Here is a 22,135-nt window from a genome sequence, read left to right as displayed (position 1 = left end):
GAAAATACTAATTAGAAGAATTCTGCATTCTTACCATATTTCAACATCTGAAAAAGAGATACAAGAATGCCAAATTGCATTGACCTTTTCAGTATCGTCTGTGCAGTGCCCTCTTGTCTCTGAACCCCTTGGTAATGCGCCGAGGGAAAATATGACAATCACCTCTTCTGCACTTAAAAAGGTCATGGTAGTGTCACATAAGGGAATAATTAGATTTTTAACAAAGAGAGAGGTGGGGTGAGAAAAGAAAACTGCCCAGTGCACCATTATCTACGGGATTTTATAAACAAACTACAAAATAACACATTTTGTCATATTCTATAACCCTTCATTTATCAATGCAAGAAAAAGAAATAATTGAAATTCTTTTATTGATGATTTTCAAGTATAGATGCCAATAACTTAGCAATTAATTTATATTGAGGAATGTATTTAGTGATTACATTTCTAGAGGTGTCTACACATTTAAAAAAAAATCTGAGTACTTGAAGTCTGATTTTTGTATAGAGGCTTTCTGGTCTATACTTGAATGACAACAGCTCTATGTTTAGTAATGCAGAACTAAATATCACTTAAAGATATAACACACTGTAAAAATGTAAAGACTGTTTCAACTGCTAAAATAAAGAAATTGCTGTTAAAGTGTTTTTCTTCTAAAGAAAGGCCAAAGCAATAGAAAGATCCTGAAGTGTTGATAATTTATCACAGAAATTAAATAGATTTTGTCACAAGTCTCCTTGCTCTGCTAATGCAGCATATACACAGTACATCACATATGCCACTGAAAAGGCAGAATAATTTACATATCGAGTATATTATAACTAGCAGAAATTAATGACATAGTTTTATATCTTTTCTTTGAAAAGCAGCAGTTGTACTATGCAGTTATTTATAATTAACTGAGAAATTGCTTTTGTTTACTGATTTTACCCTTCACGCTCACAGGTATTGCTAACAGCAGAATTTTAAGAGTAATTTGTTTATTGTCCTTCTTGCTTTTCAAAATTTTCCTCATTTTCTGAACAGAAATGAGGTATGCTTTATCTGTCAATCAATCTGTCACAAAAGTCCTATTATTTGCAGGCTGTCAAATGAATACACTAAAAATTAATATTCAAGCTAAAACTTAATTCAAATTTATACATAACTCTTCATCTCAGGAAACAAATAGACAAATAGACTACTGACATAGTTATTACAATTGCATCAAGCTTTGAAAAATCCTTTACAAGTCTTACTTATTTCTCAGTTGCTAAGTTATATGTAAGTATGTATTTGATAGTGGATATGCAATTATTAAAAAAACCCATTTATTAATTTAACCCCATTATCATTTAATATTTGTATGTCCTTCTGCTGTCTAGCAGAATACTTACTGAAGTACATCTGATGAAGTTTTCATTTAGGTTGTCAAAATAAATAAATGGCCAGTTTGGCAAAGGGGTGAGTAATCAATTATTTATACAGTGGTGTATGATCAACCTTTTAAGAAAGCTCAAAATCATCATTTATTTAATTAGTTTTATAAAGCTATGTTTAGGCTTTTATACATCACTACATAGTACCTATGAATATGCATTTTATGCATATTTTATGTGTTAATGAATTGCACAACGTATGGCTCAAATCACAATCTGCTCATGTTAGCTTTGACTCTCATATGAAACAGCTACACAGAAGAAAAGTTCAGAGTGGGGTTTAATTCCCTCTGTTATTCTAAATACCCATGAAACCAGTAATAGAAGCTCATGACCTTTGTAGTTATGGACCTTTACAGAAACTAAGAAAAATGTTCAAAGCAAAGGTATGGCTTTTAAATAAGTTCTGAGGGCGGGCCATAATTTTCTTGTATGGTTTTGACCCATTTGGGACCCTGGACACATTCCCATGGGAGGAGCAGATATGAATAAGCTCTATGAGCCATGCTGTCCCAGCAAGGGCCACGGCACCTCTGCTCATGATCTTATTCTCTACCACCTGCCATATTTCCCTCACCTGTATAACCATCACTCTCAGTTCACTCTTAGCTTCCGTATTTTCTTTTAACTTTCCAAGCAGTCACTATCTGTCTCTGCTTTTACTGCTTTTTCATCTGAAGGGCTGCTGAGGGGAGAAAAACCTCAAAGAGCTCTCAGTCAAATTTTCCAGGAGATGGTCCCTTGCCCCCAAGTACACTGTCAATCTGGTTCAACATCCAGGAGGCCACTGATTGTGCTGGATTACTTGGTGGTTTTGTTACAGGGCTTGAACAGATTAAAGATGGAAGTGAAAGCATCAAACTTGTTGTCGCTTTAGGTTCAACCCAAGATTTGAACTCAAGTCTTTAGAAACAAAGAACTAAAGTACAATTTACATAGTGTTGCCTCTTTCCCAAATTAAAGGCCTTGCCACTGCAGTAGTGGTCTGCATATTTCCAGTATTTAAGGACTGAATTTTAAAAGTATTTATTTTGTCATTTTAAAGTGATAAAAAATATGGAATGGACATGTAATGTGTTTGAAACTAACTGGATTAAGTTCTCCCTAAACTGGAGATACTGCAGACTATGTAGATGCAGAGTTCTCTTTTATGAATACCAGATTAAATTTGTTCTCCATTTTATATTTTATTTACATTTAAATGATATATGTTCTCCATTTTATATTTTATTTACATTTAAATGATTTATAAGATAAGAAAAAATTAAGTTCTGTGCAAATTTTGTAACTAAAAAGGCCAAATGACAGCAACTTGTAGGATGTTTCTCCTTGTTACTATGGAAGCATCAGCTGTAGGTCTAGAATTAAAGCAGCATTCAATTTTTTCTAAAGAGGATAAAAAGCATGTGGAACATTGAGTGTGTTGTGCAAATTACAACACTGAAAAGTTAACTAGTTTGTAAAGAAAAATTAATTTAGAAAATAAATTCTTTGAAAAATCTGACAAACTTCATTTAACAAAGTTTTCTCCCAAATTGCCTACTAATAGAACATAGGACACTTGCAGGCACTTGAATGAAGCCACTTCATAAAAGTAGCTGTTTCCCATTGTTTGCAACTGGAATGGGACTATCAGGCTGCCATAAGTAAACTATTGTATTCCTAAATAAACAACCCCTGCCCACTGCCAAATGGAAAGAAGCCAAGTCCTGTTCAGAGACCGTGGTGATCCCAAGTGAAAAAAAGAACCAAATTCCAACAAATAGATTAATTTAATCTGGCACTGCCAATACTATCATGCACTAGTTGTAATTGTTAAGCTATTGCTCTGCAAGAATAGGGCAAAATGAAAATTGGCTGGATGTATTCCCAAATCTCAACATTCTTGGATTTGGTTTCAATCTAATCTTCATTCTGAATTTGCTGTGTTTCTGAAGTCTGCCTACTGGATAGTTATGGTATTGCTGTTTTTCCCCATTTTCAAGGCCCTGCATGGTTTATCCACACCTGCCTCCACCATCTCCCATATGCACCACCTCATGGCTCACTTTTCCTTGACTGCCAATGCTTGTCACTGTGTCTGCTGGTGAGACAACCAGGCTTGCATGCACTTGCCCATTCTGCCCACCAGGCTTGTCAAATTCCCCATATGATGTCTTTCAGACACTTCCTTGGTGCTCTCTTTAACAAGCCTTATCATTTGTCACACCGAAGAATGCACTGCTGACCAGGATCAGCACTCTCCCCTCTTGCGATATTTCCTGTTACTCCCACACCTCCCTATCCCCAGCTTATCTCCTGTTTTATAAATTCATGGCAATTTCCTGGCACACAGGCTATCTTTTGGTTTGCACCTTAAGAGGCAACAATGGTACATTCCTTACTCAGGGCTCTCTGATGCCATCAAGCTTTCTCCCAGAGTCTGTCATGCACTTTATCCTGCTCTATACTCCTTATATTTTATATCTTCTACCTACAGCTTTCATCCTCTTTTTTTGGTAGGTGCTTTTAGGAAGGCCTCTTGATCATCTGAGATGCAGAAGGGTTTAAATTAGGGCTGCTGAAAACTGTAGGTCAGCCAAAAGCAGGGCACACAGATTTGGCAAAGCAGGCACTTTCCAACTGGACCTCCTTTAGGGTTTCGTGAGTAAATACTGACCAACTTTCTGTAGCATCTAAATGGCTTAAGGGCCCCAGGTAAGATCCAGGGTCCTACACCATGCAGCATGTGTGAACAATCTCCATATTTTTAAAGATTTCCAGTTCGCCCTGAAATGTGAAGTAGTACAAGCATCAACCTATGTCACAGTTGCAGCCAAGGACACAGCCCTGAAGATTTTTAGAAACTCAAAAGACAAATATTGGGAATGTAAACAGAAGCACTGAAGTTCATCCAAGCCAGCTTCTGTCCCAGTTGTTCAAGTCAAACTTGTGAATCAATACATACCTCTTGGCTTTACAGTATGGGATTTCTTTACTTGGAGAGTGGAACAGAGGGCAACTAAATGATATAACTGTGCCATTCGGCAAAGCATCAACAGGAAACACTAGTGTGAAATTCCTCAGTGTAACAGATTTTTGGCTGAGGTGTTGCATATCATCTTCTTGAGGTTCATTCCCGCACTTCCACAAAAATGTTGTTCACCTCTATGCCTTTAAAGTATCCACAATCATCTTCACCATCATTTAATTAGGTTTTTATCAGTGACGAACACTGATGCTCCTCTTCATATTATCTCCCCTGGGCCTAATGGCCCCGATGATTCTTTCAGACAGCTGTAGCCTCACGATTTAATTTTTGGCGACATTTCTTGCATTGGAATGAATGTGTTGGGCATTTGGGCAGTGCCAGCTTGCAAAGGGCTGACGGCAGATGGAAAGAAATCTGCCCAGTATGCCTTCACCTCTACACGAGCAGAGGGACATCAATTTCCCCCATTAAGGACTTGTCACGCAGCCCACCCAGCTGGAGGAGCATCTCTGGTAGCCAGGCTGGCTGGCGTATGCTATTCAAATACAAAATGCACTTTAAAAAGAAACGAAAATATCGTTTGTCGGCAAATTGAAAATGCATGGCTTTGACCGCAGCCAATTTTTTAATGACTGTAATATTTTAAGTGATTATTTTTGCCACTTCAGATTGCTCCTTAGAGAGGAGAGGTTTTTTTAATTAAAATCTAGGCAATGCAAACAGATGAGATATGAGAAGCAGAGAAAAAAGAAAAAAGATGAAGAAAATTAATTGAAGCAGCATTGTCAACGGAGCTATAAATTAGATATTGTGTCTTTCTGGGAATGAGTCATGCGGGTTTTAAAAAATTTTAAACTTTGACATGATAGGAGGTACAAGGATAGATTAAGTCTTGATAAAAATCACACTCTGTATGCAACGTCTCAGCCAGCAAAGACACAACGACAGAATTTAAGGACAATTTCAAATTCTGAATTCTGTGAATTTGGCTGTAAATGCTTCTGGCCTGACATCCCTTCTTTAATCAAAGGAAAAACCACAATGTGATTAGAATACCTTCCCATGAGATAAACAGAGCTTTAAACTTTCCCACGTGCTACCTTTTTACATCATTTAATGTACAGAACTAAAACTTTGGCTGCACAAGCAGACCAGCTGCACAGGGGGCTTAAGTGCGCTTTCCCTTTCCAAAACAATGAGATGAAACTTGATCTGTGACGTAGCAACCAACATTCATAAAGTGTGTTTTCACTCATCATTTCCAAGTAGAGACTGTTATTCAAAGGCTGAGGCTCAAAACACTTTGCTTGTTTGTGAGGGGTTTGTATGATTCGTATGGGGTTCTTAATTTTCTAGGACATTTCATGATGTTTGTACAACATTGGTCATTCTGGTGATGACTGGTTTCCTTAATGAGTCATTTAACTGGCATGAACTGAACTATTCCTCTATGTTATTGGGAACTATTGATGTTTGTAGCACTCTGCCACAAGCATCATGTGTTCTTCTGAAAGCAATGCTGTGCATGTATACCACTGTAAAACCAGAGTGAGAAAGAATCAAGCAAAGTTGTTTCTACTCCTTGGCATCAAATGGGTCAATTCATGTTGTTTTGATTAATGTGCATCTCACAGTGACCTGCAAAGACCAAATTCTTTCCTTCTAGGAGGCAGGAAAGACCCCTGGTGCTTTGACGCCAGCTCAGAGCTAGTGCTGGCTCCCTGCCACCGTTCCCAGCACTTCCGAGCCACAGGAACTGGCATGGAGGAAGGTGCAGGTTCAGCGTTGCTGCCTGACAGCAACTCTCAGCGATTCACAGCACCACAGTCAACCACCTGTCAGTTCTAATGAACCCCTAAGCATTGTATCTAAGTATTATTAATTTAATTAAAAGTGTGATTATTAGCAAAAAAAAAAAACAAAAACAAAAAAGCAAGAACAACTCCACGCTAGATCCAGCCCTATGGATATACAAATGCCCTCTCATGGGCACAGCTCAGAGTGGCCACACTCTCACTAAAGGGAGCCAGTCGACAGGTTCTGTGCACCCTGTACTGCTTTCTTCACCTTTCCTCCTCTCTCACACTCCTCCTTCCACCCACAGAGAAGCAGGAATGGCTCTCAGATGAGGTGCAGCAGGAAGCCTGCTTGTCTCTTCCCAGGAAGATGTGGTGGATAAGGGCTCCTGTGATGCAAAGCAGCTGGCTAGAAGGCTGGGTTTGGCCCACAGACCAAATACTGCCTTGTTATATCTTTTTCAAAAAACAAAGAAATTTTGTAGGAAGCACCTATGTCTTTGTAATTTTGACCAATATAAGGTCATAGCAATTTCAATCTGCCATTTTCACAGTGGCATACATAGAGCATTACCTCTCCTCCTTCAAACATATTTGATCTGATTCAGAAAATGGAACCTGAAGGCTTTTTTAAACAAGAATTTAAAAGCAAAAAAGAGAAAAAAATCTTGTTAATTTCAGCACAAACAAACCCAAGAGAGATATATATGGAATATCAGGATGTTTGTTTTGAAAAAAGACTCTCCAAAGCCATTCCTATTAATTAACAGAGTATTCAGACATTTGGAAATCTACTCCAGAACTAGAGAGGGTCGAATAGCTTAATCAGCCTTTCTCTTTGCCAAGCTCCCAGGCCTGTGTGTATGTCTTCTCTGCTCAGTAACACACAAAACAACACAGGATCAGGAAGGACTTGCAGATCTAGGATGTGCACAGCCCTGCTCTGCTCAGGGCGTGGTAAAAGGTCACAGTGTTTTACAGACGCATATTCAGCATATTTTTCTGAGTGTGAGTGCTCAGTTCTCCCACTCTCTTTCTGTTCTGCTACACTGGCATGCATATCTGGGAAATTAAAACGAGCTGAATGGTGGTGACCAGTTACTTAAAGGGCTTAGTGAATCAGGATATTGGGATTTGAAGAGTTTCAGGATTTTTTGGTCATGTACACAGTAGTGAATAATGTGCATCAGTTGCCCTTCCCTGGTCTTGAACCCAACTTGCTCAGCAAGGCTGGCACACACCTTCCCCTCCTGCCCCATCCCATGCTATGCCAGGCTGTGCACACACAGCTCAGCAGCACCAACAACTGCTGGTGTGGTCCCCAAACCCTGCAGACTGAACTGACCCAGCTGACCAGCTGGATGGCAACTTTCAGCCACCAAGCGAAGAGCAGCTGTAACTACTGAGAGACAACAATTCGGTAACTTGGCTCTTCTCAAAAATGAGAAGCGTCACTGGATTAACACATCATGATCAATACATTGATGCTCCAGTGTCTGTCATGATCCATACTGCTTTTTCCCAGAAGTGGAAAAATTTCAGAGACAGGTGGTTTGATCTCCATGCTATTATTATGTAATCAAAGCACTGCAGAGACATAAGATTGTGAGGTTGTTTCCCTTCTCAGCCTCAGTTTTTGAGCTTACACACCCAATTTTGGCCCAGGGCAATCAGAGAAAACAAAAAAACCCTTGTACCTCAAATGTTGTACCTCAAAACACAGCAATTACTGGTCAAATACATAAGAAATATGAAGTGTCCACTGAAGGAAGAGATCACTTTTCTGTTCTATAGGAGTAGAGATCCAAGAAGTATTACTGAAGGAAGAAGATCTTATTTTTCCCCCCAGTTAGCTATGAAGTCTTGAGGTTCCCAGACCTTTAACAGCTCTCACAGCACAGCACTGTTTCATGCATTTCAGCAATCTCAACCACCAGTGCAACATTCATGTCCATGCTCATGCTCAGAGCTGTCACTGGATATATTGAAACAAGGTCAGGAATTTATCCTGTTCAACACCCTTCTACACAGTCCAACACAGATAAATACGTTCCAGTGGATTCAATTAATCTCCTAAGGGTTGCTTGGCCTTGCTAGCAGCATCTCTCTTGCCTTTTGCTGCCTTCTTTGGAACCAAACCACACAAATTCAGTGGCTTATCTCTCAGCTTGCATCCTGTTTCAATAGCCAGGTCCAGCTGCGTCTGCAACCAGCCATGTGCTTTCAAAGGAGTAGCAACCACTCCTGAGCGCAGCAAGAGACGTAAGGAAATTCCTGGTCCAAGATCAAGCAGACTGGGAGAGGAGGAGAAACTGCTTCCCAAGCTGGGCTCAGGCAAGTTCCCCCAGGGTTTATTGAGAACACTGTATCCAAACCCACCAAACTGGAGTGAACACATTGCTGTATAATTACCATTAATACTGGCACTGTCCACTCCAGTGACTGAGTTGATCACAGAACCTAAGCCAGGACCCTGAGAGTAGTTTTTATGGTAGTACTTTCCTTCATTTCATTTGCCTTTTAAATTTGCTAATCTGAGCAGTTTTACCAGTAGAACTCCTGGATTTGTAATGTTTGCTATTTATTTTAGTAGAGTTCAAGTACTACCAAAGTAAGTTTTCGACAGAAAAAAACCCAGCTTTCTTTGCAACTTGGTAATCATCCAGTAAGAGCATGTACAAGGTATAACAAGCAATTTTAAAAGACATTTTATTTCTTTTGGTTTTTCTTAATATTTCACCAGGACTATTTAGCAAATTCTTGATGTCTGGGAAGAAAAAAGACTTATAGGAAAAAGGGAATAAAATTATCTGTGATGCAAGCTATCCCTGTAACACCGTTAGGGTTTCTCAAACATTATTCTGTGGGCCAATGCCTTTGACTATGATAGAGAAATCTCCTAAAACTTTCCCCTATGCCATTTTTGATGTCACTAGCACAATCTATAAAGATTCTTACTTTTCTATTTATACAAAATATTGTGTTTGTGATGAACTGAGGTTAGGGAAATGGTGTTTAAAGAAAATATTTCAAGTTTTGTAAATTTTTATATAATGTTCTAAGCATGAAAACAAAAAAAAAAGTCAGAAAATTGTTCTTGATCCTAGAATGCTACGACAGGGTTTATGCTGATCTGATGTAAATCTTGACCCAGTTTATAGTTTTACTTTTGACGTAACATGAAATTCACACTGCAAAATCTGTTCAAATTATATTTGGCAAGATTGTTCCTGAAAATCTGAGGAAGACTGGAGCCAGAACCTTAAAAATGTAATTTGACTAAAAGAGTGCTCTGGTGATAATCTAGATACACTGCAGGGTCCCATGAAGAATAAAAGCCCCGTATCATGTATAGCTTTAATCCAGTGTGGCTACGCTACAGTCTTCCACACATCCTTAACCTGGTGTAAGTGGCTACACTTAGATGTCAGCTGGGAACAGGTATTTGCACATTTCACTTGTACTTAAAACAGAAGATGACCTTGGAGGAATTGCAGGTTCCTGAATCCTCACCTGTGGCACATATAAGGCTTGAGTTTAAATGGGATTTCTAGAAATACTCAGTGATTTCTGGGTTTAGGTCTCTTATCTGTCATGTAACCATAGTTGTGTATTGAGACAAACTGGCTGAATTTAACTAAACAAACCCCAAAATAATCACCAACATCACAAAAAAAAAATCATCATCATCATCATCATCAACAACAACAAAAGAGGTTTATTTGCTGAAGTTTAGATGCTATTTGCAGGTGTTTCAGAAGAAGCATGCAGTATTTAGGCTTGGCTATCTGAGAAGAAGTGATGGTGTCTATGGTACATTGATGCTTGCTTTGGTTTCACACCTTCACATGTATGGGCTGGATTTTAAAATCCAGAGATAAGACTGACAAAACAACAAGTGTGAACTGATCACATAGTATTCATTAAATATGCAGGACATTATTTGACTCTAAAATGTCACTTAAAACTTTGTCAATGTAGTTTAAATGGTCTTGCTTAAGTAAACAAAAGAGAAACACACAAGTACTATGAGTAGTAGATTAGTGGGAATATTTATTTCTAAAACTATTAGTTTGAGGCCCTTCATATCAGTTTCTGTGGGAAAAGGATGAGGCCAAAACCAACCTCTTACTGCCCTAGTATTCAACATCTGTTTCCCGTGCAATTGCCAAAACCATTACCAGCATCACAAATGAACCCTGACATAAATCTGCTTTTTTTGTGAATGAAAAATAGGATGAAACCAGAGAGTCATCTGCTGTTCAACTTCTGGCTGCTTGGAGACACAGAAAGCAAGAATCCAGCTGCTTTCCAAATACTGAACAACTCTGCACGTGAAAGAACTCTGTGCACAGTGATCTTGCTGGGCTCCTTAGAGTTTTTGCCAAGGCATAATGGTCTGGCTGGATTTCATACACCAAAACAGGATCATGCCAAAAAAGAGAATATTAAGGAGCAGCCGCTACTTGAATGCATGCTACAACAGAAATGGGACATTCACAGAGAGAAAAATTGGGAAACCATATTTTTTGTGTTGGTTTGTGGTAAAGTGAGTAGCTGTAGCTCAATAACACCAAGTAAAACAAGCAGGTAGTTTTCAAAATACCCAACAGAAAGACTTGAATTTGTTTCAAAAATATTGCACTGTTTTGCTAAAAGGAAGCTGTTTCACATTTTCTGTTACATGATCTTTGACATGACAGAATAAACTGCCATTTGGTCTTGGTCATGGCAGAAAAGTCTAAATGTTTTAGAAAGCCCCAGTGGGACAGGGAAAAGGTAAAAACAAAGTTAAAGTGAGCCCAATTCTAGAAGCGGACGGAATGACCTGAACAGCCTTGTGTTCGCAGTTTGTTTAGATGTTACTGTTTTCTTCTACATACAAGAGTAATAATAACATTAAGCCCTGGAAAATCAGACTAACCTTAACTGTGGCCCCAGGAAAGAAAAGCCAGTTGCCAGTATCCACAGGGTCCAGATTATCTTCTAACACAACTTTTCTGTGAGCAGCATTTATGATCAGGATGTTGTCCAATGCCCAACAGGCTTCATACACATCACCAGCATGAACATAATCCTGTTTCCACTGAAAATGGATGTTCTCCCCTTTAGCATCTTCAGGAAGGTACAAGATGTGGATGATTGTGCTGATGTTGGAAGGGGCACTGAAAAATCAACGATATGAATTTAGACAAATTTTAAGCCATAGCCAGGAAAACTGTTCCCTCAAATAACACATTTACTAGGTGTGACACAGCTGTGCTGATGACCCTTGTATGCTGTTTTGTGGAGATCAGAAAATATCTGCCTTGAGGCAGAGTCCTACTGTGCCAGGCAGTGCACATCCAGCCCTAACAGGCAGCTCTTATTCAAAGAATAAAGCAATAAACAACAGATCACTGCAGATGTTTCAAGAGCAGCAAGGTAGAGCAGGACCATGTCCATGCTCAGTGCTGGTCACAGCTCCAAGGTGACTGGGCAGACTCTGAGGTGACTGACTCAGAAGGACTGAGGTTCGAGCTGAGCTCTGGGTGAACATCTTTACATTGCTAGGGGCAATGAAAGGACTGAGTTCTGTGTGTAAGGAAGAAATGGTGAGAATTATTATTTTTGGTTTGATAATCACCCAGCCAAGGAATTAGCTACATTCAAACTTCAGGCTGCAAGGAGTTACAAAATTGGTGTTTCAAGATGTCAGCTACTCAACCTTGCTTTTGCCCTGGTAGTGATGCTTTGAAGGGTGAATAGTTCGTTAGAGACAAACCAGAGCTTTTATGGAAAAAGGGCACCAATATATTGGTTTTAGAGAAGAAAATAGGAACTTCTCTTTTGAAAGCAAAGCAAAATGCTGAAAAGCAACTGCATTTGTCCCATATTCACACCCAGAATCTGCCCCCACAAATCACCCTGCACTTGCTAAATGTTATGTCTGTCACCCTCCACTGCAATGCTGCTCTGAGACATCCTCACTTCTCCCTGAGCCCACACACAGCACCCGTCTTCCCCAAGAGATCCTTCCTCTCCCTCCCTCCTGGGAGTCCAGAGGTGAAATCCCACTGACACAGCACACACCAACACGACACCTCCCCTTCACAGCTGCCCTCCTGTCCCTTGTCTCCCCAGTTCTCCCACCATTCCCTGGAGCCGTGTGTAGCGCAGTGAAAGTCGCTGAAGCACATTCAAATAAACACCGTAATTCATACAGACCACAGGAGAAACGAGCATCCTTCCATAATTCATCCTTTCCACTTCGCACGACACTGCTCTATTGACCTATTTTCTACTGGTGGCTCCAGCATCAAAGTTGAGGCAAGAGAGATCATACTGTATACACATTAACTTCAAAAAATTTGGGTTTCAAGAGTTGCGTTGGCACCATCACAACTCTTCAGTTTTCTGGCTTGCAGAGCTGTGAGAGCAAGTGAGCTGAATTTATGGACTAGGTGTGTAATTTTGCATCAGTGTGAGAAAAATAAAAGGTATTATGTGGTTACTCTGAGGCAACACCAGTGCTTGCAGTGAAGTTACTCTTGCTTTATATTTTTCTGAGATAAGAATGAGTACCGTTTGTTTTAATAAAATTTTTCATAATTTATGCTTTTTAAATGAAATCCTAACCTTACTCCCACAAGGAGTTGGAGGATGAGATTCTGAAATCCACAGTCTTGCAGCTACAGTTTTGCTTATTCATCAAAAATTAAGGAGCCTTTTGCTCTGCAAGTTGTATCAATGGAGTGAAAATAGGCTCAAGCAAATCACCTGTGTAGCACAGACACTAGGGTAATGCAGGAAGGCAGACTGAGATGCTATGAGGACATTACATATTAATGACAATTTTTTCTTCCCCAGTTCTATAACTATGTATATATGCCATTGCACAAAATGCTTTTCCTAATGTTATTTAAAAAAATACTATGGTCTCTTAGAAAAATCCATCTCTGACACTGACTTTCTTTTTAAAGGTGTGCACATTGCAATTAAAAAATTTAATTTTTTCCCATTCATAATCCTTTGTGCTTTCATGTAAACCAGTCTGTTTAAAAGCAAGCCACTATTCACCACGATCTTGTTACTACAAGAATGTTAAGAGTGAAGTGTTCATATCAAACTAGAAACTATTTTTATTGAATATTTTATCCTACCAATGTAGAAAGTTATAGCACTATAAAATATGGCTCTTGCTGACATTAAAAGCGATGCTAAAATGCAGAAGTCATCAAAGTTTTGGCTTTTCAGGCACCAGAACATGCTGGTTATTGGAGTTGCACTTGACTGAAGTCATTCTCACCTCCCACATACTCAGTGGATGAAATTGTGATTTACCAAACCCAGCGGCAGTTCTGCAATTAGCAAGGAATTTCACCCTTCATCTTTTAACGTGTATGACCAAGTGAAAACTGAAAAGTTAACAAATAAAACAAGTTTTAAAAGAGCCAGGTTTAAACACCAGCTGCCCAGCTGGAAAGCATGAAAATGATTAAAAAGCTGTAACAAACCTAATTTTCTCCAGCTGAGTCCAATCTGCAGAACTGTTCTTACTGTAGGACACGGTGATGCTGGGATCTGAGTAACTAAATCGACAGGAACCCGATCCTGAGAAAAGCAATAACATGAGAAGTGTTACGACACAATGAAGCAATAAATGATTCTCCAATAAGCACAGTTGCTGACTGTGCCTTTGTCACATTATCACTTCTCCTGATTTTAAAGTACTTTGATTGATGATGAAATTTCCTGTGATCTGTTGCTGAAGGTAAACACAAAATAATGCATGTTTTATGAGTCAGAAGTAAAGTAGAAATGATAAATCACAGCAGTGCCATGTAATCTCTGCAAATTTCCCAGGGGAAGCCAAGCAAATTACTTAACGCCCCCAACTGCAGAAAAGCCCCACCATATAATGTTTAAACAAAACCTTTTTATTAGAGAATAATCCAGATAACAGAATTCATAGGGAAAACAGTAAGAGACTGTTTTTCATATTACTATATTAAAAAAAACAATACCAGAAATAAAAATACAGTAAGTAAGAGGAAAATATACACAGAATTACTTGAGCCAAGACAAAAGTGCTTTAGGAATTTAAAAGAATAAAGATGTTACAAAGTTATTTATTTTAAGGTTGCCTGAAGAGAATTAAATTAAGAAATCATCCAATATACTCCCTAGACCCTATAATTAATAACAAACATTTGATGCTGATCTGGGAATCTCAGAACACTTTACAAAGATGAACTAATTAAGCCTTATGGCACCCCTGCAAGGTAGGGTAATATATTTACTTTTGATTTATAAAAGGGTGCCTTCTGGGTGTTGTCACAAAAGATAAGCTTAACAATTAATACATGGGACAGTCAAAATAACACAAAACTAGGACTAGAAAACATGATAAACAACTTGAGTGGTAATTAAATACACTAAAAATACTATTTTTCCTCAGACACCGGCTAATTCATCCACATCAGGAAATTCAGTGCTCAGTGAAAAAGACAAATCCTAACGTGTGCTCCAAAGATCTTTACTTCATGATCATGTCGAAATGTGAGATTCAAAACAGCAGACATCAGCTGCCTTCCACATTTAAGAGAAACAGTTCTCAATGAAGCAGTATCTCTGATGGCATCAAGATACTGCTGAGTGAGTACCACAGCTTTGCTCACAGTATAACTACGTATTTTGTGTTACAAGTAGTATGTTATGTTTATATGTCTCAGTTACATTAAATCACACTGCAAGTTGTGTATATACATATTTTTATATACATATATATGCATATATACACTGCTGACCATAAAATACTATCATTTTCCAACCTGGGGTGCTTATTTTTGTAATGAAATAAACGGCCTGATTAAAAAGGTGTTAACCACTTGTACAAGAGAACAGCTTACACATTTTAATGGGAACATATGTCATTAAGCACACTGCTTGCAACCCCAGCTCCCCCGAGGCAGTTCACATTTGCAGCTCTCAGCTCTACAGAACTGCTTTTCTACTCTGAGACACACATCACATACCTCTGCAGGGGGAATACCACTCCAAAACATGGGATGGAATCCTGTCTATAATTTTGCCTGATGCATCAACTAGCATCCTGAAAATGATCCACAAAGTTGCTTTCCTGTATCTTTTACTAACGTTAAATTGCAAGTAGAGTAACAGATACTTCCGAACCACTACAGCTGCGTGTGGTACATTCAGCTGGTCTGACACATATTCTTGCTGCAAAGAGGCACAGAATAATTAATATTGCAAAGGCAGCAGGACTTTGAATTACCAACCATGTATCCAAAATGACTACAAAGCAACTGTCTGGTTATATTTTACTGACAAGGCATTTTATTTCTATCATATTAAAACAAAATGATGTCAGGAAAAGCCTCTGCATTTCATATTTGCCCATCTGGTGAGATGGTCTACTTTACTAAGTGACATCTGCTGTCAGCTCCTACTTCTGTGGAATTTAGGAGCTCCAACCCTTAATCACACATTTTATTCCAGGGAAATTCAGTTCAAATATCAGTGAACTTCAGCCAGTTTAACCACTTTGGCTGGCCAGAGGCTGTGAGGCAAAACAACAACATACTGAGTTTCCTGTTAAACAGAAATTAAGGGAATATAAACAGTAAAAATAAACAGCAATACAGATTTTATAACATGTGCCATTCCAGTTAGTGTTACAATCAACTTTTGGTACAGTGCTCTTAAACAAAGCTAAGTCCAAATATGCTGCTTAAAAAGGGGAGAAGGCCAGATTTGCTGCACCATCAATATAAAAAATGTTGTCTGTTAGATCTGAACACCCTCAAACTATGCAATGAAGATCAAAGCTATTGCTTAAAAGAAACGAGGCCACTCAGAAAGGGCTTTGCAAGGTAGATGCAGTATTTCATTTGTGATATTGAAAAAAGAGCAATGGAGGCAATGAAAAGAAGGGAGAAAAATGCTGGGTGTTATCGTTATTTTAATAAGCAGGGCAGGTTGTATGAAGATTAAAATTAGTTTGGGAAAGTCCACGAGGTCAGTGTAGGTAGCAATTACTGGCTGTGATGACAAATGTATTTTTATCGGTGTTTAAACTCTCTTTATGTATGATGACTCACAATCATAAAATAGCAAAATTATTTTTCATGTAACCATTTAATTCTGCAAAACCTGAACTGACAAAAAAAAAGAAAGTAATACATCTGAAGAAAATCATCAACATGGTTCAGGCTTTGTTCTTTGATATTTGAACCATATATTTTAAATATACAAGAAGCATATGGATCTGGTGCTTGAGTCTTTTATAAAACTATTATAGATCCTAGTCTACATTAAGAATTTCTTCCTAAGAAAAGGAAAGAGGATGAACATGCAACTGCACTACAGAACAGGATTTACTGAGGTGGTCTTGCAAATCACTGGCTTTCAATATAATCTTCAATATTACTTTCAATATTACTATTACTTAATATTACTGCTATTACTCCATATTGCTGTTATTTCTGTAACCATAAACTAGGATTATTTAAAATAGAAATCTGCTTTTTGGATGTTTGCCTCTATCTCGATCAGCAAAGCTATACTCTGACTTTGCGAACAAATAGGTGATCAAAATTCAAGCAGTGCCAGCAAGAATGGAGGGCAAATTCAGCTGGGGAGGGAGGTGTCCTTCCCACTGCTCCTAGAGATGGTAATAAACAGTTTGTCAGCTCTCAGCAGAGCAGCAGGGGCAGGATGTCATGCCATAAATCTTCACACCCTCCTGTCCTCTGAAGGAAAAGTTGTACATAAGATCTTTTGAATGGGATTAGATTAGGCTTGTTTTAAACCAGGAAAGCTCAGGTTTTGAATTAGCCACTAAAAAGGGTAGCAAACATGCACAATGATTACTGTAAAGAAATCTATGTTAGTAAGTCACCGTGTTAGAGAAAAACGCCATTTCTTTCTTAAACTGAGTATGTCACAGCAAAACCAATGCCTTGGTGAGGATATTGCTTGCTAAATCTGACTAAGAGTTAGGATTATGCTTTCAATATTAAGGGCTGGCACGTGTAATTATCTACTGGAGCCAGGGAGCACAACAAACCATCCTCCAACCAAGAACAACCAAATTTTTTCTTTACATATATACAGGCAAGCTTGTCCTTGTGTTTCAGGAACAAAGTATTATTCTCCTTTGAATTTATTTTACTCCTTTTGATAGGCTTTCATCTGAAGTTCACAGACTTCCAAAACTTTTGGAAAACAGCTAGAGTAGAGACAACCTTCATGGATTTAATTTTAAATGATACATTTGAAGATCAGACAGCAATTTTGTCTGTTATCAAAAATGATGAGCAGCTTCTGTTACAAAATCCAGTCATTTTCATATGCTGAATATTCTGAAACACTGATTTATTTGGCTGGTGCTTTACATGCTTGGATTTTTTCCCAAGCCACATTTCAATAAAATAAAATTTTCTCAAAGTTTAGTCCAGGCACTGATGCTAATAGAGGAGGGTTTTGACTGGCAGAGTATGGGATTGCTAAACATCTCCTGACAACTGCTTTGTTAATTCTGCTTAGCTAAACAGGAAAGAATAGAAAAAGGAAACAAAAGTATGTTTCTCAATTGCTTTGCTGCTTATTTCAGAGGACTGGTAACCCATAGCCAGGACCTGACCAGTACTGACCACCCCCAGCATGTCCAGCTGAAACAGTCATGACTTTCAGCCTTTTTTAATTTTAGGTCTTGTTAAATAGATTTTGGTTTCCTCCAATGTTATCTAAAGTACTAGTGAATATTTTACATACCTTATTTTTTCAAATATCATGTAGGTAGAAGTACTAAGAGCACAGTATTTCAGGAGGGATTTTATGAAGGCACCACATATCAGCTATTTGTATCCAGGTATTCTGTTATTTGTATCCAGGCTGACAATGGCAGGCAAAATTAATTCTCACTACAGCTTTGCCTCCAACTGTGCCAGATTTACAGAAACCCGAGTTATACAGCTGTTGGTCTCTAAGATTTCTTAACAACATTGATTAGAAGCTGGTGTTTTGCTGAGATAAAACTGGGTGCCATCTGCAAGGGAAGCAATATTTTGCTCCTTATAGAGTGTGACGTCCTACGCCTCTTGACAACCTCTTGATAGTTCCTGCAAGTGCTTCCGTGGATAAGCAGATGAGAGATCTAATGCTGGCTTTAAGGAGGACGAGTCTAATGTGGGACTGCACGAGCAAGATTTACACAAAAAATTTGTAGAAGAGTTTGAACTGGGTCCTGACTGCAGTCTGAAAAACAAAAGGGAGCTGAGAAGAATCCTGTTTATCTAACACTAGATTACTTTTATTCACTTTGTTAATGGGATGAATAATGATTAGTGTTTGCTAAGGATTATGGTTTGCTGATATCGCTTGAAATAAGCCGAACTGGATAGTTTAAATTACTAGTGGTCAAATTTGGCTGGTTTGCTAATAGTATTTTCTAAAGTAATGAACCTTACAGTTTGGTATAATGAATGCTCCATGGATTCTAATTTTTTTTAGGTGTATGTTTATATTGGCTTCTGATCAAGAACCAGATGATTTTAACAATCTTAAAAGATGGAATATTTTGTGCTGGATATACCAGAAGCTCTGGTACAGAAATATGCAATTCACTGTTCATTCCATTCTGTCTCTGAAAACTTTCTCAAGAGAAGGTCACAAGAGCATTTTAATTTTTCTTTGAAGCAACAACTTTGAAATGAATTACAAATATGATTTTTAATTATGACATTTTAGATCTTTAGACTATTTTTAAAAGCTTGACCTTGTTTATAGAATGAGTGCAGAGCACAAAGAAATATTCTGAGTCAAAAAATATGCAAATTAAAAAGTGTAAGATCTGTATTCTATTTCGTAATCATAGCCTACCTTTCCATGGGAAGAAATATTTTTATTGCTGGCTGCTTTTCTCTCCCTTATGAGAAAAGGATTTTGACTGTCTGCATCTGTGTATGTGTTCTGATAAACAATTTGAAATAAATACCTGACACCAGGAAACAAAAATGCCAGTGGTGTTTGCCTTCCATAAAAATCAGAGCTATTCTAGAGTTAATGAAAACTATGAATTTTGTAATGCAAAATCTCAACCATTGATTTTCCACAGGTTTCTGGGAGCAGCTAACTTTGTTTCAGTGGCATATTTAGGCTGTTGTTCTATTTTGGAAATGCTGGGTAGTTATTCACATCTAAAGAAAAATAAAGGGTTGACAAACATGCTAAAAGCCTCCACTATAAAACTGAAAAATATGGAAAGAATGATTAGTAAATACATTTGATAAAAATTAATCATAAGGATTTCATAAATGAAGTCCTAAAGATTAATCTGAGGCTAAACCTCAGGAGGATGGGGCCCTGAGCAAGCTGTCCTTTCCCAGAGGGTGATCCTGGTTGGAGCATGGGGGGAGCACTGGACCAGGTGACCACCCATGGGTCTCTTCCCACTCACCTCCTGCCAGGATTCCCAATAACAGCAAATGTACTTTTTACGAATTAATGCAGCTAATTTCCTATAGATGAGAAGTCTGAGGAAATACTTATCTGGCTCAACTTCCCCTTAGTCTATTTATATTCAGAGATATGATGTGCTTCCTGTGCTCACACAAATTTGTTCTCTTCTAATGAACAAGATCAGATCAGAATTCATATTGCTTTTTGTGCTGGGAACATTAAGGAGAGAAAAATAAACCAGGCAGAAAGCTGTGTTTCCCTTATGCCTGTTTCCAATTTATTCTGTTGTAAAGATGCTCAGCTATTTATAACGTCTCTTTCTGAGATATAGCCAGCAGGTATGTGCTTGGGTAATATGTCTGTTGCCAAATAAATAATTACATGATGCTTCTAAATTTAAACACGTTCTTAAGTGCACTAATCTTGGAAAGAGCACCTTTCTGAAGGTGAAGTGAGCAAACTTGTTAAGACCTGGATGAAACGGACACACAGGGATTACAGCTACCGAAACAACAGTATCATTAGTGCTCCAAAAATACTCTTATAGTTGTTCTTGAATGTCTGACCAAGTAGTAACCCCTGCATTCAGTAAGCATTTCCTACTGGTATGCACATATCATATGCTTCAACACTATTGCTATTAAATAGTTAATGTGTGGAGATCCTCTAAGGCAGAGGGTTACCTTTCAATGAAGCTGGGCAAAATGTAAATGATACCATCTTAAAGTAGTTCAGTAGTACACAAATATGTATCAGTAAGTAAAAAGAGACATTTTGTGTAACTGTGTTTAGCAGCCTGGGTCAGCTGCAAAGGTCTATAATCAAGAAAGTGAGCACCATAAGGTGCTGGTAAGGGTATTAAAAAACCCTTAGGAAGAGTTCAGATAGTTAAAATTTAGGAAGTTTTGTTCAAGTCCCTACAGCCAGTCCATTCTAGAGAGGCAGTAGAAAACACACGTTGGTCCCAAGAACTGCTGTGTAAAAGGAGGTATCTTGAATGTAGAGATTTGAAAGTCCTTTCCTTGCCCACTTCAGTGAAATTCCCTGGCACCAAGAAAATCTGGGAAATATTTTTTCTCAAGCCAAGTTCTGAGCTGACACGTCTCTCTTTTCTGAAACTGTATAAAACTGATTTCCTGCCTTTAAATTTATAAGGCGGTAGACAATAATTAGTTTGGTAAAAGCTGGATTTTTGCAATTCCTGATGGACTTTTCTATTTTTATATGCTTTTGCTTTCATGGAAACCCCTTCCCTTGCCCAATGGAAAAAGAGCCAGGAGCATTTTGCTGAGCTGGGGGCTCCTCTGCTTCCTCCCTGGGTCCTACAGATGCTTTGTTGTTTGAGTTAATTCAAAAATGGACATTTTTAATCACACAGAAGTGTTATCCTCATACAATGATATGAGCAGGATTAAGATGAAAGTCCATCTTTAATCCAGCATTTATTATTTGCAGAGACCAATTCCATAATGGCCCACGTTTGAGTGTGAGGTGGTGGCATGGCCACCTGCCCTGGATCTGAATCCTGAGGCTCTCTTTATCTTTTCTGCTTTTCTTCATGTAGTAAATCTGTAATGCTCACATTTTAATTCCCAACAGTGGCTGAGAAGCCCTGGTACAGAAGTAATAAAGACAATATTTCATTGGAACCTTGGGCTTGCCAAAACAACACAAATCATTTTGCCCCAAGGCCATTAAAATGTCTTTCAAATGCAGCATCAACTTTAAACCCTGGCTTCAATCTAGGTATTATCTAGGCAGCTCCTGTTTTATAACTCAGCAACATCAATAAACAACACCCAACATTTCCACATGCTATGTGAAGAGTACTAGATGATGTTACTCACCTGTGCTTTTCTTTCACATTAGATGCAATTTATAACATGTGCATAAACTCAAAGGACTTTTCCACCAGGAAAAGGAAACTAGTAGGTTTCATGTCAGGCAATAGCAAATAGCAATCTGGGTAGCCAATCAAAAAAATGTAATATGATTTTATCGGGGGAAAATGGGAAATGAAGCAAGCAGAAGAAATGCAGAATGGTGAATGACGCAATTTTGGCATTGAATTATATCAAATTCTCAAGCTTTTCACAAATGTATAGGAAAGAAATTAGGACAAAACAACTGGAGGTTCAAATATACTCCGTGCTGCGTTCTTTTTGCTTAGAAGGGAACTGGATCTAAACATAGTAACAATGAAGGTTTGGACAGTAGTGCTTCAAGAAACCTATTGTAAAAACCAGTTTTATGCATTTTTTAAGCTCAGTTCAGACAGGGTTCTAACAAAATTTTATTAGCCAGTTTCCTGGCAGTTAAATCCAATTAGTCTAAAAGTGCTTTATGTTTGCCTAATGCAAGATTGTCTATCTGACTTGTGGCCACCAGAACTGCCTCCTCCCTACTGGTACCACAATGAACACGACTGTATGGATGTGCCAAGCCTGCACATAAAACCTGGTGCTTCCTGGAAGACACTGGAGCAG

General features: G+C 38.3%; 1 protein-coding gene across 2 annotated transcripts in view; it reads right to left on the bottom strand.

Annotated features, from left to right (window-relative positions):
- RELN (reelin) overlaps positions 1 to 22,135 on the bottom strand; it is a 280,189-nt gene that overhangs the window by 116,226 nt on the left and 141,828 nt on the right. For both annotated transcript variants that reach the window (XM_017811391.1, XM_017811392.1), the window contains exons 9-10: positions 13,682 to 13,778; positions 11,110 to 11,350 (exon numbers count right to left, since the gene is read on the bottom strand). In XM_017811391.1, coding sequence (XP_017666880.1) covers positions 11,110 to 11,350; positions 13,682 to 13,778 — 338 coding nt within the window. The remainder of the gene's footprint in view (positions 1 to 11,109; positions 11,351 to 13,681; positions 13,779 to 22,135) is intronic.

Source organism: Lepidothrix coronata, unplaced genomic scaffold (genome assembly GCF_001604755.1).
Source record: "Lepidothrix coronata isolate B3197 unplaced genomic scaffold, Lepidothrix_coronata-1.0 Scaffold32, whole genome shotgun sequence".
Lineage (NCBI taxonomy): Eukaryota > Metazoa > Chordata > Aves > Passeriformes > Pipridae > Lepidothrix > Lepidothrix coronata.
The sequence above is the reverse complement of the archived record's forward strand: the minus strand, read 5'-3'. Positions and strand labels throughout refer to the sequence as shown.